Here is a 14,627-nt window from a genome sequence, read left to right on the forward strand (position 1 = left end):
CTACGTTTAAACGTGCAGACAGTTTTTGGTGCCCCATACATGTCGATATCCGGAAACTGAAACTAAGCAAGTTTTGCTTAGGGCGATGGCAGATACCCCTTCAACGAATTGTTGTGTAGGATGTTGATAACAGACATCGATGTCAGCTATAACTTCCTGGTCCTGGTTGTTCGAAGGTCGGATAACACTCTCCACTGGATAAATCTCTATCCAGTGGATAACTCAGTACGTTTTGCTACCACTTATCCGTTATATAGCGATTTATCCGTTGGAAAGCGTTATCCGCCCTTTACACAACTGGGTCCTGAGTATTAAAAGGGAGGCTAATTTGATTTGGAAAGCGAAGCCGATCGGGTATCGTCTGCCATCGTCTTGGAGATTATCTTATCTAAGACAGTGTATTCACTAAAGCTATCATTAAGCCTATATTTTTAGATGTTCGAAAACAAACTCTTCTCTTTTTCAGATTTATCGGTCGAAAAAAAAAATTTGGCCGGCAGGATTTTTTTTACACACATCCCCCCCCCCCTCTGGGGCAAGATGTGGCGGAGTTCCGAGCAGGTGAGAAGGGGATACTCTCAGGTCAGCGCTCATTCTTTCTAGCAATATGACTTTCGAATGTTGAAGGTTGAATTTCAGGCTAGTTCAAAACTGAGTGTTAAATATTTGGAACTGAGGAACGGTTCATTGTTATTTGACACGGTAACATTAATACCTTAAAAGACGAAAGAAAATTAATGAGCGAGTCAGCCAAGTTCAATTCACTGTTCACGGGTTCAATATTTCTGGTGTCAAAATTATACAGAAATATAAAAGACATCTCTAAAAGTCACGCAATCGCAAAAAGCGTCTTTTGTTTTGTTTTGTTTTTTTTTTAGGTGGGGGGGGAGCGAGGTCTAACAAGAGCTATCCAATTACTGCTAAGTTATTGTAAGAAAACAATGTATTTAATGCAAAATATTCTTTAACAATCAGAATCTTATAATATTTACATGTGCTACATTATTACGAATATGCATAAACGCCACCGGCAAACCGAATTTGAAATCTTAAAGCTCATTAGTTCAGGTGTATTTGACAAAGCTTCTTCGAGAAGAAGAATAAACTTACAAATTCCAGTCTCTGATTATTGCACATTAGGAGAGAAACAGTTCGGGCCATTAGAAGTAGAAAACAAACAGCGAAGTAAATAAGTGTCTGTTGAAACAGCTACTTTAATATGAAAATCTTTTTAGCGGTAGTCACGAGAATACGTCCATCTGGTGTTGCTGCTATTCTACGAGGCCAAGGTAAACGAGTGATACTTTTGCCAGTGAAGCGACCGTCCAGAGAAAACTGCTGAACTCGACCATTCCACTGATCACACACCAGAAGATTATTGAAGCTGTCTATAAGCAAATTACTCGGGTTGATAAATTGTCCATCTTTATTCCCTAGTTTGCCAAACTTGTGTAAGAATGTTCCTGACCTGTCGAAAGCCTTGATGCATTGATTTCCGTTTTCGGAGACGAAAAAGTTGTTTTTGTAAGGCAAACAGCTCCCTGGGTTGTTTAATTTTTCTGAGCCGATGTTTCCAAAGATGGAAATAGTCTCTCCCTCACGTGACATCACCTGTATCCTATTACTCGAAATCTCGGTTACAACAATGCGACGTTCTTCATCCAAACAAACATCAATTGGGTGATTAAACTCTCCTATTCCTACCCCTTTTTTCCCTAAAGTTTTCACAACAGTTCCTGTCTGGATATTAATTTGTTGTATACTGTTGTTATTTGTGTCTGCAATCAAAATCTCGTCATCGTTCAAATATGTCACGCCAGATGGGTCTTTAAATTCCCCTTTAGCTCCAATTTTTCTCAGACATTTACCATTTTTATCGAATATGTAAACACAGTTTTTACCATTGTCAGTTACCGCAATATTCCCTATTGCATTTACCGCGATTCCAAATAGACGGCCGACCTGTTCTCCTTCTAATAAATTGAGATCCCACTCACCGACCACAATAAGTTCACGCTCTTTCACCGCCACAGTGAACGGAGAGTGAGCGAGTGTATCACCATTAATCTTCACTTCAATGCTGTAAGCACCGGGTACTTTGGGTATAAATTTGACCTCGAATCTACCGTTTTCTGTGTTGTAAACAGTGACTTGTGCGACATCTTTGTCTGGTTGTATGAGAACTTCAATTTGCTGTTTGAGATCAGGCTGGTTACTTATTTCTCCATCAGGTGTTTTGGAGAATAAAATAAACTTTGCCTCTAAACCAGCCTGAAAAGTTTGATCCAGTCCCTCCAGAGTGGACCAGCTTGCGTCTGCTATGTCTTCGGTGGCGATGTCGCCCAAGTTGAAGCCCACGGCAGGAGTGGGGTAAAACTTGATGAACGAGGTCTGATGGTGTTGTGCAGCTGGGATTCCTCGAAGCTCCTCAAATCTCTGTTTCAAATTGTGCTTGTTTTGCATGATATCCCAGCTTGAGCTTTTCTGTATCAAGTTTTCGGCAAAATCGGCGACTTTGTTGTTTTGTTTCATCAGAGATTCTATTGCCTGTCGGGCCGAGTTGATTTTTTGGAGTCTCGTGACGCACGTTGTCTCGATTGATTCAATTGCTTTCCGCTCGCGCTCTCGAATCTCTGCGATCATCTTCTCGGCTGCTTGAAAGACTCCTCGTTTAGCGACGGAGGCATTTTCTTGCAGGCTGTTTGCTGTATTTTGGAATTGTTGAAGCGTTTCCTTTAAATCGTTTTCCCTTGTTCGGCTCTCTGCGGCATCCGCCATGATGTTTCCTTTCTCGTTGTCAGCTGCTTCGTCGAGCAATTGAACTTTGTGACTTTGATGATCCGTGACGATGCAAAGATGGCAAACACAACACTGACACTGTAGGCAGTAAAATCTCGTCATCTCTCGCTCGTGGTACTTCTTGGTGCAAAAGGGCTGTCGCTTTAACAGAGTCTCGTAATCTTGATCTTGGAAGTCTTTAACAGGCATGACTTTGTGTCCCTCAAAGGCGTCGCGCATAATTTCATGTGCGTTAAGACAATCGGAACACATGAATCGGGCACAATCAAAGCAGTAATGGACATTGGAGCTTGTCCTCTTACAGTTGCCACAAGTGACGTTTATTCCATTGCCACTTTGCCGAACGGCAAGTATATTCAACAAACTGTTGTGAAAGAAACTAGTTGGCAACGCTTCGAAGCGATTTCCTTCTGGCAAGTGGATTTCTGCCTGACACTCGGGGCATCGAAACTTTCCATGTCTTTGGCTCACTCTTGCGTGTTTTTCTAAACACTCACAGCAGAACGTGTGAAAACACGATATAATTTTCGGCTCTTTGTAGGTCTCGAGACAAACTGAGCAAGTAACCTGTTTGGTGAGATTTCTCAAGAAGGACTCCATTGTCAGCGTTCAACAAGATTGCTGGTAAAGACAGCCTGAAAACGCTATTTTTGAAATTCCGAGAAAAACAGGATGTAGTTGAGTGACCTTTTGAACTGAATCTAAATATATTTAGAAACTGGGCTATCATTACGCAGTCACCCTTTTGTTGTAGAAGATCATGACCGATAAGGTTTCTTTTTGTTTTGTTTGTTTGCACGTTTTCACGCATTACTGACTTCGAATTCTCGGTTACGTTTTCAAGTCGTGAATTGATGTGTGGAGTTACACTGATCTGTTCATCATTAATTCTTTGACCTTTAAGAGTGACTAACATCTAATTTCTCCTTATAATATCACCCCTGATTTAAACATTATGGACACGAGAATACAAGAAATGATCACCAAATAGGGAAGCGTTTGATTATTAAACATATTCTCCTTGTCAGCACCTTAGGAAATGTATAAAGAACAGTAAGGAGAATATGCAGACTGATGTTAGGGTGTAAAGGCTCAATGTTTAAACATTTGAGAATGATGTATTCCGTGGTCATTGTATGGTCGATGGGGCTGTACTGGTACCGTGTGCCGTACTTCAAAAAATTGTTTCCAGGGTTATGACGGTGTAAGGATTTTTTTTGGCAAAATATTATTAACAGTGGACTTACTGGTGAGCTTCCTGTGGGGAAAGTTTGTCAGATGATTGACCAGCAACGCTTTGATTTAAGTTTTATACTACAGCACCCAACATGGTTCCCAGGGTCTCGCCATTTCTCACAGTAACATGACGAGAAGGGGAAACGAGCTGGGAACGACGATGCAATACTCCTGAGGGATTTTCTTTATAGGAAACCGATTGCCGCCTGATATGAGGAGCTTCAGAGGTTTTTTTCGTTTATGGCTAGTGCGTTTTCCAGAAAACCCACATGTGAACGTGTAGAGAGATGAGGCAGTTTTTGGTGCCCCATACACGTCGATATCTAAATAAGGTGAGGAAGTTTTGATAAGCCGATGGCAGATACTCCTTCAATGAATTGTTGTGTAGGATGTTGAAAAGAGACATCGATGTCAGCGATAACACCCTCCACTGGATAAATCTCTATCCGGTTGATAACGCAGTACGTTTTGCTGTCACTTATCCGCTGGATAGCGATTTATCCGTTGGATAGTGTTATCCACCCTTTATACAACTGGGCCCTGACCATTAAAACGGAAGCTAATTTGACTGAGTTGAAATCGAAGTTGATCGGGTATCGTTTGGAGAGTGTCATATATCTAAGACAGTTTATTCACTGGAACTACAGTAAGCCTTCACTTTTAGATATTGCCGTCGGCAAGTAGGAAAACAAACTCTTCTTTTTTCAGATTTATCGGTCTAAAAAAAATTGGTCTGCAGGGTTATTACAGACCTCCCCCACCCCCCTCCTCTGGGATGTGGCGGAATTTCGCGCAGGTGAGAAGGGATTACTCTCAGGTCGGTGCTTATTCATTCGAGCAATATGGCTTTCGATGGTGGAAGGTTGAATTTCAGGCTATTTTAAAACTGAGTGTTAAATATTTGGAAGGAACGGTTGATTGTCATTTTACGCTATAAGATCAATTCCTTAAAATGAAAGAAAGTTGATGAATGAGTCAGCCAGGTTCAATTCACTGTTCACGGTTTCAATATTCCTGGTGTCAAAATTATACAGAATAAGAAAGACATCTTTAAAAGTCACGCAACTGCAAAAAGTGGGTTTTTCGTTTTTTGGGGGGAGGGAGTGAGGCCGAAAAAGAGCTGGATGTCACATGGTACTCGTCTATTTCAGCACCTGGCACGTATCACCCTTTCTAGTAGAAGAAAGCAAGATATATGCAATTACTGCTCAGTTATCGTAAGAAAATAATGTTTTTAATGCGACTTATTTAGTACAAATTATTCTTTAACGATCAGAATTCTGTAATATTTACATGTGCTACATTATTACGAATATGCATAAATGCCACTAACATACATAATTTGAAATATCTAAGCTAATTAGTTCAGTTGTATTTGATAAAGCTTCTTCGAGAAGAAGAATAAACTTACAAATCCCAGTCTCCGATTATTGCACATCAGGAAAGAAACAGTTCGGGCCATTAGGAGTAGAACAAAAACTGCGAAGTAAATAAGTGTCTGTTGAAACAGCTATTTTGATATGAAAATTTTTTTAGGGGTAGTCACGAGACTACGTCCATCTGGAGTGGCTGCTACTCCACGAGGATGAGATAAATGAGTGATACTTTTACCAGTGAAGCGACGGTTCAGATTATTGGAGCTGTCTATAGGCAAACCACTCGAGTAGTTAAGTTGTCCATCTTGATTGCCTTTTTTTCTAAACTCGTGTACGAATGTTCCTAACTTGTCCAAAGCCTTTATGTAATGATTTTCGGTATCGGAGACGAAAAACTTGTCTTTGTAAGGCAAGCAGCTCTTTGGGTGTATTAATTTTTCCGGGCCGAAGTTTCCAAAGATGGAAATAGTCTCTCCCTCACGTGACATCACCTGTATCCCATTATTCCAAAAGTCGGTCATAGCAATGCGACGTTCTTCATCCAAACAAACGTCACCTGGGATATCAAATCTCCCTAAAGTTTCCCTAAAGTTTTCACAACAGTTCCTGTCTGGATATTGGTTTGTTGTATTCTGTCGTTATTTGTGTCCACAATCAAAATCTCGTCACCCTTTAAATATGTCACACAATGTGGGTTCCCCTTTAATTCCAATTTTCTCTGAAATTTACTATTTTTATCGAATATGTAAACACATTGTTTACCATTGTCAGTTACGGCAATATTCTTTTTCATATTTACCGCAATTCCAACGAGAATGTCGACCTGTTCTCCTTGTAATGAATGCAGATCCAACTCATCGACCACACTAAGTTCACGCTCCTTCAGCGCCACAGTGAACGCAGAGTTGGCGAGTGTATCTCCACTAATCTTTACTTCAATGCTGTAAGCACGAGGTACTTCGGGTGTAAATTTCACCTCGAATCTACCGTTTTCTGTGTTGCAAACAGTGACTTGTGTGACATCTTAGGCTGGTTGTATGAGAACTTCAATTTACTGTTTGAGATCAGGCTGGTTACTTATGTCTCCTTAACGTGATTTGGGGAATAAGATAAAGTTTGTTTCTAAACCAGCCTGAAAAGTTTGATCCAGTCCCTCTAGGGTGGAACGACTTCCGTCTGCTATATCTTCGGTGACAATGTCGCCCAGTTTAAAGCCCACAACAGGAGTGGGGTAAAACTTGATGAACGAGGTCTGATGGTGTTTTGTTTTGCCTCCCAAGCCGAGTAAGTTCACAGTAAGTTCACGCTCCTTTACCGCCACAATGAACGGAGAGATGAGTGTATCTCCATTAATCTTCACTTCAATGCTGTAAGCGCCGGGTAGTTTGGGTATAAATTTGACCTCGAATCTACCGTTTTCTGTGTTGGAAACAGTGACTTGTGTGACATTTTTGTCTGGTTGTATGAGAACTTCAATTTGCTGTTTGAGATCAGGCTGGTTACTAATTTCGCCATCAGGTGTTTTGGGGAATAGAATGAACTTTGCTTCTAAACCAGCCTGAAAAGTTTGATCCAGTCCCTTCAGAGTGGACCGACTTGCGTCTGCTATGTCTTTGGTGGCGATGTCGCCCAAATTGAAGCCCACAGCAGGAGTGGGGTAAAACTTGATGAACGAGGTCTGATGGTGTTGTGCAGCTTGGATTCCTCGAAGCTCCTCAAATCTCTGTTTCTAATTTGGCTTGTTTTGCATGACGTCCCAGCTCGAGCTTTTCTGTATCAAGTTTTCGGCAAAGTCGGCGACTTTGTTGTTTTGTTTCATCAGAGATCCTATGGCTTGTCGGGTCGAATTGATTTTTTGGAGTCTCTTCTAAACTTTAGTTTATATCCTTTTGATTGTGTTTGCGCTAAGATTTTTCATCTAAATTTGTTAGAGGGGTGTTGAATGGAAAGCAGAACAGGTAAAGGTGCGTGGGAAGAAGTGCCTTTGATATTAGCATAAAACGGATTATTTGTCATGATTCGTGGGTGTTTCTGTTCATGCTCTAAGACGTTTTAAGAAGTAATTTTTTATTTGGAGTCAGTTGAAAGTTATCTGTGATTGCTTTAGCTTCGCTTTACTTGGTTTTTTGATTTGTTCTGAAAATTCGTGCCACTTTCTTAAATCAATCAGATTCAAAAGTATAACCAGTCACGTTTTCAGGTCACTCGCGTTTCCCTGCACTTTGCTCTGTGATCGCTTTTATTTTGATTTTTGACTCATAAGCCATTTTCGATATATTAAAATTCAAACTTGGCTCCTTGGGCGAATAACACAAAGGAAAGCACATCGGGGTTGAGGGATTAGTTATTCATTTCTTTTTGTCATTATCCATAGCCTCAGAGCCATGTTTGTGGGATTGTACTTTATTTGACCAGGGCAATGTTTATTCGACTTCAACATCACCCAACAGTAACAACACTGGTATCATCTCTAATTCGCATTAAATCAACCTCGCTCCTATTCGGCAAAATTTTGTTCGCTTTGGCGTCTGCCTCTTTTGAAAAAATAACTAAAAAATTTAATTTTTACAACTGCCATTTACCATGGTTTTGATATCCGAAAAACGCAATCCTACCGATCCATTTAGCCTTTCCAATACGTTAAGTGGAAGGCCACACCACTTACAGAAGCCGAGTTTTACGGCGCTCTCACTCCGAGGAATCTTTATGTTGTCGTTCATTCATAAAACACACGCTTTGGGTAGATTGTTTTTAATTGTCGTGCGAAGAAACTATTGATATGAGCCACAATTCAGCCGGATTTCACCGAAAATTTCACCTTCAGACTCTTTATTAAGAATAAAAAACTTCAGGCAGAAGTGTTTAATACAACCTGCCGAACTATTTTAGTTTATGGACTATTGCGTATTGTAAACTTTGATGGTTGGACATTTTTGAAAGCTTTAAATTAAGAGAATAATCTGATTGGTTAAAAAAGACCAGTGGTCCTATTCCACCGATCAGATTATACTCTCAGTTGCACTCAAAAAGTAGGGAAAGACACTCGACTACGTCTCGTGTTTTCCCCTACATTTCTCTCTCGCTCTAGACGCCTCCTGCGTGCTCTACTACAGAACAGAGCACATTCGAATATGTTGAATATGGTTTGATCCATAATGATTTTAGATATATGAAATTCATATATTTGCACTGCGGTGAAGAAACGAATTTAAGAGATCCTCGCAGCTAAGATCACTACTGAACTAGTAGTTGAAAATAGGACCTGAAAAAAATTCAGGCCCGCACGGGATTTGAACCCATCACCTCTGCGATACCGGTGCAGCGCTCTACCAACTGAGCTAACAAACCAACTGGGAGCTGGTCAATATGTTGGGTCCAAATAAACCATCCAAGTGATGAATAATGTTTTGATGTATCAGCATCTATTTCCGCTCATGACATCTGTCAAATACAGGTAGATTTCGACGTATCAAAAACATCCTCTCTCCAATCCCTCTCTTTCACGACAACAATGGGAAGTACAATTACGAACAGTCTTACAAGCACCTTCAAGTTATAAGACAATTAGAATTTTAAAAAAGTTATCCTTTAATCCTTTAACTCCCGGACGTGATTCACATGTAACTTCTCCCTATAATATCTAAACTTTAACCAGCAAACAGGTCATGAGAATATTCAAACTTATCAGATAGAAGTTGTTATCGTGATCTAACACCAAACACTTGTAACTTATTTACAAGGAAATGTGTAGCAGCTAGAGGGGAGAATTAACAATCAGATCTTGGAGTTAAAGAGTTAATTTTACAAAATCACGCAACCGCATAAAACGGTTCTTTCTGTATTTTTTGTTTTTGGAAGCGAGGGCTATCAAGAGCTGGATATCGCATAGTACTTGTCTATTTCAGCACCAGGCACGTATCGCTATTTCGAGTAGAAGAATGCAATATGCAATATATGCAATTAGTGCTAAGTTATCGAAAGAAAATAATGAATGTAATGCGACGTATCTAGTGCAAAATATTCTTTAACAATCAGAATCTTATAATATTTACATGTGCTACATTATTACGAATATGCATAAATACCACTAACATACATAATTTTAAATCTCTAAGCTAAATAGTTCAGTTGTATTTGACAAAGCTTCTTCGAAAAGAAGAATAAACTTACAAATTCCAGTCTCCGATTATAGCACATTAGGAAAGAAACGGTGTGGGTCATTAGAAGTAGAATACAAACTGTGAAGTAAATAAGTGTCTATTGAAACAGCTACTTTAATATGAAAATTTTTTTAGAGGTAGTCACGAGAATACGTCCGTCTGGTGTTGCTGCTATTCCACGAGGATTAGGTAAATGAGTGATACTTTTACCAATGAAGCGACCGTCCAGAGAAAACTGCTGAACTCGGTTATTCCACTGATCACACACCAGAAGATAATTGAAGCTGTCTATAAGCAAACCACTAGGGTACCTAAATTGTCCATCTTGATTGCCCTGTTTGCCAAACTTGTGTAAGAATGTTCCTGACTTGTCGAAAGCCTTAATGCAATGATTTTCGGTATCGGAGATAAAAAACTTGTTTTTGTAAGGCAAGCAGCTCTTTGGGTGTTTTAATTTTTCTGCGCCGAAGTTGCCAAAGATGGAAATGGTCTTTCCCTCACGTGACATCGCCTGTTATTACAAAATTCGGTCACAACAATGCGACGATCTTCATCCAAACAAACATCACCTGGGATATCAAAATCTCCTATCCCTATACCTTCTTTCCCTAAAGTTTTCACAACAGTTCCTGTCTGAATATTAATTTGTTGTATTCTGTCGTTATTTGTGTCCACAATCAAAATCTCGTCATCGTTTGAATATGTCACGCCACGTGGGGCTATATATTCCCCTACAACCTTAATTTTTCTTAGAAATTTACCATTTTTATCGAATATGTAAACACATTGTTTACCACTGTCAGTTACAGCAATATTCCCTTTCGTATTTACCGCGATTCCAACGAGAATGTCGACCTGTTCTCCTTCTAATAAATGCAGATCCAACTCACCGACCACGATAAGTTCGCGCTCCTTCACCACCACAGTGAACGGAGAGTTAACGAGTGTATCTCCATTAATCTTCACTTCAATGCTGTAAGCACCAGGTAGTTTGGGTATAAATTTCACCTCGACTATACCGTTTTCTGTGTTGCAAACATTGACTTGTATGACATCTTCGGCTGGTTGTATGAGAACTTCAATTTGCTGTTTGAGATCAGGCTGCTTACTAATTTCTCCATAACGTGATTTGGGGAATAAAATGAACTTTGCTTCTAAACCAGCCTGAAGAGTTTGATCCAGTCCCTCTAGAGTGGACCGACTTGCGTCTGCTATGTCTTCGGTGACAATGTCGCCCAGTTTAAAGCCCACAACAGGAGTGGGGTAAAACTTGATGAACGAGGTCTGATGGTGTTGTGCAGCTTGGATTCCTCGAAGTTCCTCAACTCTCTGTTTCAAATTTGGCTTGTTTTGCATGATGTCCCAGCTCGAGCCTTTATGTACAAGGTTTTCGGCAAAGTCGGCGACTTTGTTGTTTTGTTTCATCAGCGATTCTACAGCCTCCCAAGCCGAGTTGATTTTTTGGAGTCTCGTTACGCACGTTGTCTCGATTGTTTCAATGGCTTGTCGCTCGCGCTCTCGAATCTCTGCGATCTTCTGCTCTGCTGCTTGCGAAACTTCGCGTTTAGCGAGTTGGGCATTGTCTCGCAACTCAGAAGCTGTGCGGTGAAACTGTCGAATCTTTGCCTTCAAATGGTTTTCCCTTGTTCGACTCATTAAAGCACCCGCCATGATATTTCCTTTCTCGTTGTCCGCCGCATCGTCGAGCAAAATAACTTCATGGCTTTTATGATTCGTCACGTTGCAAAGATGGCAGACACAACACTGACACTGAAGGCAGTAAAATCTCGTCATCTCTTTCTCGTGATTCTTCTCGGTGCAAAAGGGCTGTCGCTTAAACAAAGCTTCGTAGTCTTGATCTTGGAAGTCTTTAACAGGCATCACTTTGTGTCCTTCGAATGCGCCGCGCATAATTTTATGTGCGTTCAGACATTGAGAGCACATAAATCGAGCACAATCAAAGCAGTAATGGACATTGGAGCTGGTCTTGTTACAGTTGCCACAACTGACGTTTGTTCCATCGCCACTTTGTCGAACGGCAAGGATATTCAACAATCTGTTGTAAAAAAAGCTGGTTGGCAACGCTTCGAAGCGATTTCCTTGTGGCAGGTGGATTTCAGCCTGACACTCGGGGCATCGAAATCTTCCATGTCTTTGGCTCACTCTTGCGTGTTTTTCCAAACACTCACAGCAAAACGTATGAAAACACGATATAATTTTCGGTTCTTTGAAGGTCTCGAGACAAATCGAACAAGTAACTTGTTTGGTGAGGTTTCTCAAGAAGGACTCCATTGTCAGCGTTCGACAAAATTGCATGTAAACACAGCCTGTAAAAGCTATTGTTTGAAATTCTGAGAAAAACATAGCTTACGTGTAGCCGTACCCTCCCCCGCAAGGTTAAACGGAAACGAGGTTACCGCGTTTCCGCAAACCTGACACTTGTGTCAGATTATGTCAGTTAATGCAAAATAATGTCGCTTGATAATATTTTTTTGCGAAGTGGCACGTGAAGGTTATCAAGATAAACAACAGCATTGAAGTGAATTCATTTTCCCTTTTTCGGGTAAATTTGCAATTCAGCATCCAAGTTCAAATATAAACTTCGTTTTCAGGATAAAGGAAAAGATTATGAGCGATTTTTGGTATAGAGTAAGAAGAGGACGATGTTCGATTAGCATCGCTCTCGCGAAACTAGACTTTAACGTCCACGCGGTTTCTGCTTGCATTTGTAAACAGTGCTACAGTCGTCGAAAAAAGTTGGACCATTGGATCAAGGTTTTTACAGATTTCTTTTAGCAGATTGTTACGCTGCAAGCGTGAAGAAAGAGCAACTCTTTTCTCAGCCGAAAGAATCGCTGCAAGAGACCGTCTAGCTTTTATTTCGTAGCTTCGTAGTACCGTTCGCAAAGAGACCGAAAGTTGAAGGCGGACAAGCCTCTTTGCCTAAGTACATTAAGATAGTGCACTCGGTCTTCTGTGAGAGCTGTTGTCTGAAAAGTTGACTATGAAAGCATTTTGTTTAACATCTTGTTCGTTAGTATAAAAATAAATTACCAACTCCCGCCAATCAGAATTGACGAAAGAATAGGAAAAAGGGTTAACCAATGAAAAGTAATTATATATTTTATTGCACACAAAAAAATGACGTGATTTGTGTCAGGTTTGCGTAGATGTTCCCTCGCTTCCGTTTCAGTAGGGGGGGGGGGGGGGGGGAGGGTACAGCTTAACGCTGACTAAGAAAAACAGGTTTTACGTGCGTGACCTCATGAACTGAAGCTAAATAAATAATATTTATAAACTGGGCTATCATCACCCAGTCACGCTTGAGTTTCTTTTTTGTTTTAATTATTTGCATGTCTTCACGCACTACTGACTTCGAATTCTCGCTTAAGTTTTCAAGTCGTAAATTGACGTGTGGAGTAAAACCGATCTATTCCTCTTAAACCCTTTGACCCCAAAGAGTGACCAGCATCTGATTTCTCCTTACAATATCACCCCTGATTTACACATTAAGGTCACGAGAATACAAGAAGTGATCACCAACTAGGGAAGCTTTTGATTATTAAACATATTCTCCTTGTCCGCACCTAAGGAAATGTATAAAGAACAGTAAGGAGAATATACAGACTGATGTTAGGGTGTAAAGGTTTAATGTTTGGACATTTAAGAATAATGCATTCTGTAGTCATTATATGGCCGATGGAGTTTCTACTGCTTCTTTTTGCCGTACTTCGAAAAATTGTTTCCAGTGTTATAACGTTGTAAGGATTTTCTTGTAAGCAAAATATCGTTAACAGTAGACTTACTAGTGAGCTTCCTGTGCGTTCATTTTGTCAGGGAATTGAGCTGCAACGCTTTGATTTAACTTTTACAATACAACACCCAACATGGTTTCCAAAGTCTCACCATATCCCACACTAGCATGACGAGGAGAGGAAAGGAGCTGGAAACGACGATGCGATACACATCAGGTATTGTCTCTATGGCGAACCGATTTCCGCCTGATATGACGAGCATCAGAAGTTTTTCGTTCATCGCTAGTGCGTTTTTTAGTAAACCCACGTCTAAAATTGTAGAAACATGGGACAGTTTTTGGTCGCCCATACGTGTCGGAATCTAGATAAACTGAGCAAGTTTTGATAGACTGATGGCAGATACTCCTTCAACGAATTGTTGAGTAGGATGTGATAAAGAAACATCGATGTCAGCTACAACTTCCTAGCCCCAGTTGTTTGAATGTCAGATAACACTATTCAAAGGATAAAATTTCTATCCAGTGGATAACGCTATACGTTTTGCTATCACTTATCTGCTGGGTAGCGATTTATCCGTTGGATGGTGTTATCCATCCTTTATTCAAATGGGCCCTGACCAATAAAACGGAAGCTAATCTGATTTCGTTTATCGTCCGGTATCGCCGTCATGGTGAGTATCTTATCGAACACAAAGTATTCACTGGAGCTATCAGTGAGCCTTTAGTTTTAGATATTGCCGCCGGCTAGTAGGAAAACAAACTATTCTCTTTTTCAGATTTATCGGTCGAAAAAAATGGTCTCCGGGGTTTTTTACACACATCACCCCCTCCTCTGGGGCAAGATGTGGCGGGATTCCGACCAGGTGAGAAGGGGATACTCTCAGGTTGGCGCTCATTCTTTCTAGCAATATGGCCTTCTATGGTGGAAGGTTGAATTTCAGGCTATTTTAAAACTGAGTGTTAAATATTTGGAAGGAACGGTTGAATGTTATTTGAAACTATAATATCAATTCCTCAGAATTCTTCGATTTTGAGTTGGAAAGTTGTGGAAGCGTGATCTAAGATGCTAAAACACTTATCAGAACAGAGAATGCGACATTGTGGAGAATTATGTAGATGTCTAAAAATGCGAGAGGTCCTATCACTGACTAAGTGCTCACGCATCTATCCACATCCAGTGCGAACAACCCACACCTAATCCTCAACTTCATCATTAGCACCCTAAGCAATTTCCTTGTAAATTGCATTCATTGTTCTGTTACTATTGTTTTGTTTTTGTCCAATCAGCATTGTGTGATACAC

At 40.4% G+C, this 14,627-nt stretch overlaps 1 protein-coding gene and 2 pseudogenes across 1 annotated transcript; all 3 read right to left on the reverse strand.

Moving 5' to 3' along the window:
- Window positions 1-925: 925 nt before the first annotated feature.
- Window positions 926-3,684, reverse strand: LOC131777452 (E3 ubiquitin-protein ligase TRIM71-like). Its single transcript, XM_059093755.2, has one exon. It carries the CDS (start codon window positions 3,397-3,399, stop codon window positions 1,210-1,212), a length of 2,190 nt encoding a protein of 729 aa, XP_058949738.2. The 5' UTR covers window positions 3,400-3,684; the 3' UTR covers window positions 926-1,209.
- Window positions 3,685-5,495: 1,811 nt separating this feature from the next.
- Window positions 5,496-7,230, reverse strand: LOC131777444 (E3 ubiquitin-protein ligase TRIM71-like; annotated as a pseudogene).
- Window positions 7,231-9,502: 2,272 nt separating this feature from the next.
- Window positions 9,503-11,968, reverse strand: LOC131770804 (E3 ubiquitin-protein ligase TRIM71-like; annotated as a pseudogene).
- Between the last annotated feature and the right edge of the window lie 2,659 nt (window positions 11,969-14,627).

Source organism: Pocillopora verrucosa, chromosome 13, assembly GCF_036669915.1.
Source record: "Pocillopora verrucosa isolate sample1 chromosome 13, ASM3666991v2, whole genome shotgun sequence".
Classification (NCBI taxonomy): Eukaryota; Metazoa; Cnidaria; class Anthozoa; order Scleractinia; family Pocilloporidae; genus Pocillopora; species Pocillopora verrucosa.

Excerpts from the sequence above, each read along its gene's own strand:
- LOC131777452 (XM_059093755.2), bottom strand. The coding sequence starts at position 3,399 with ATGGAGTCCTTCTTGAGAAATCTCACCAAACAGGTTACTTGCTCAGTT.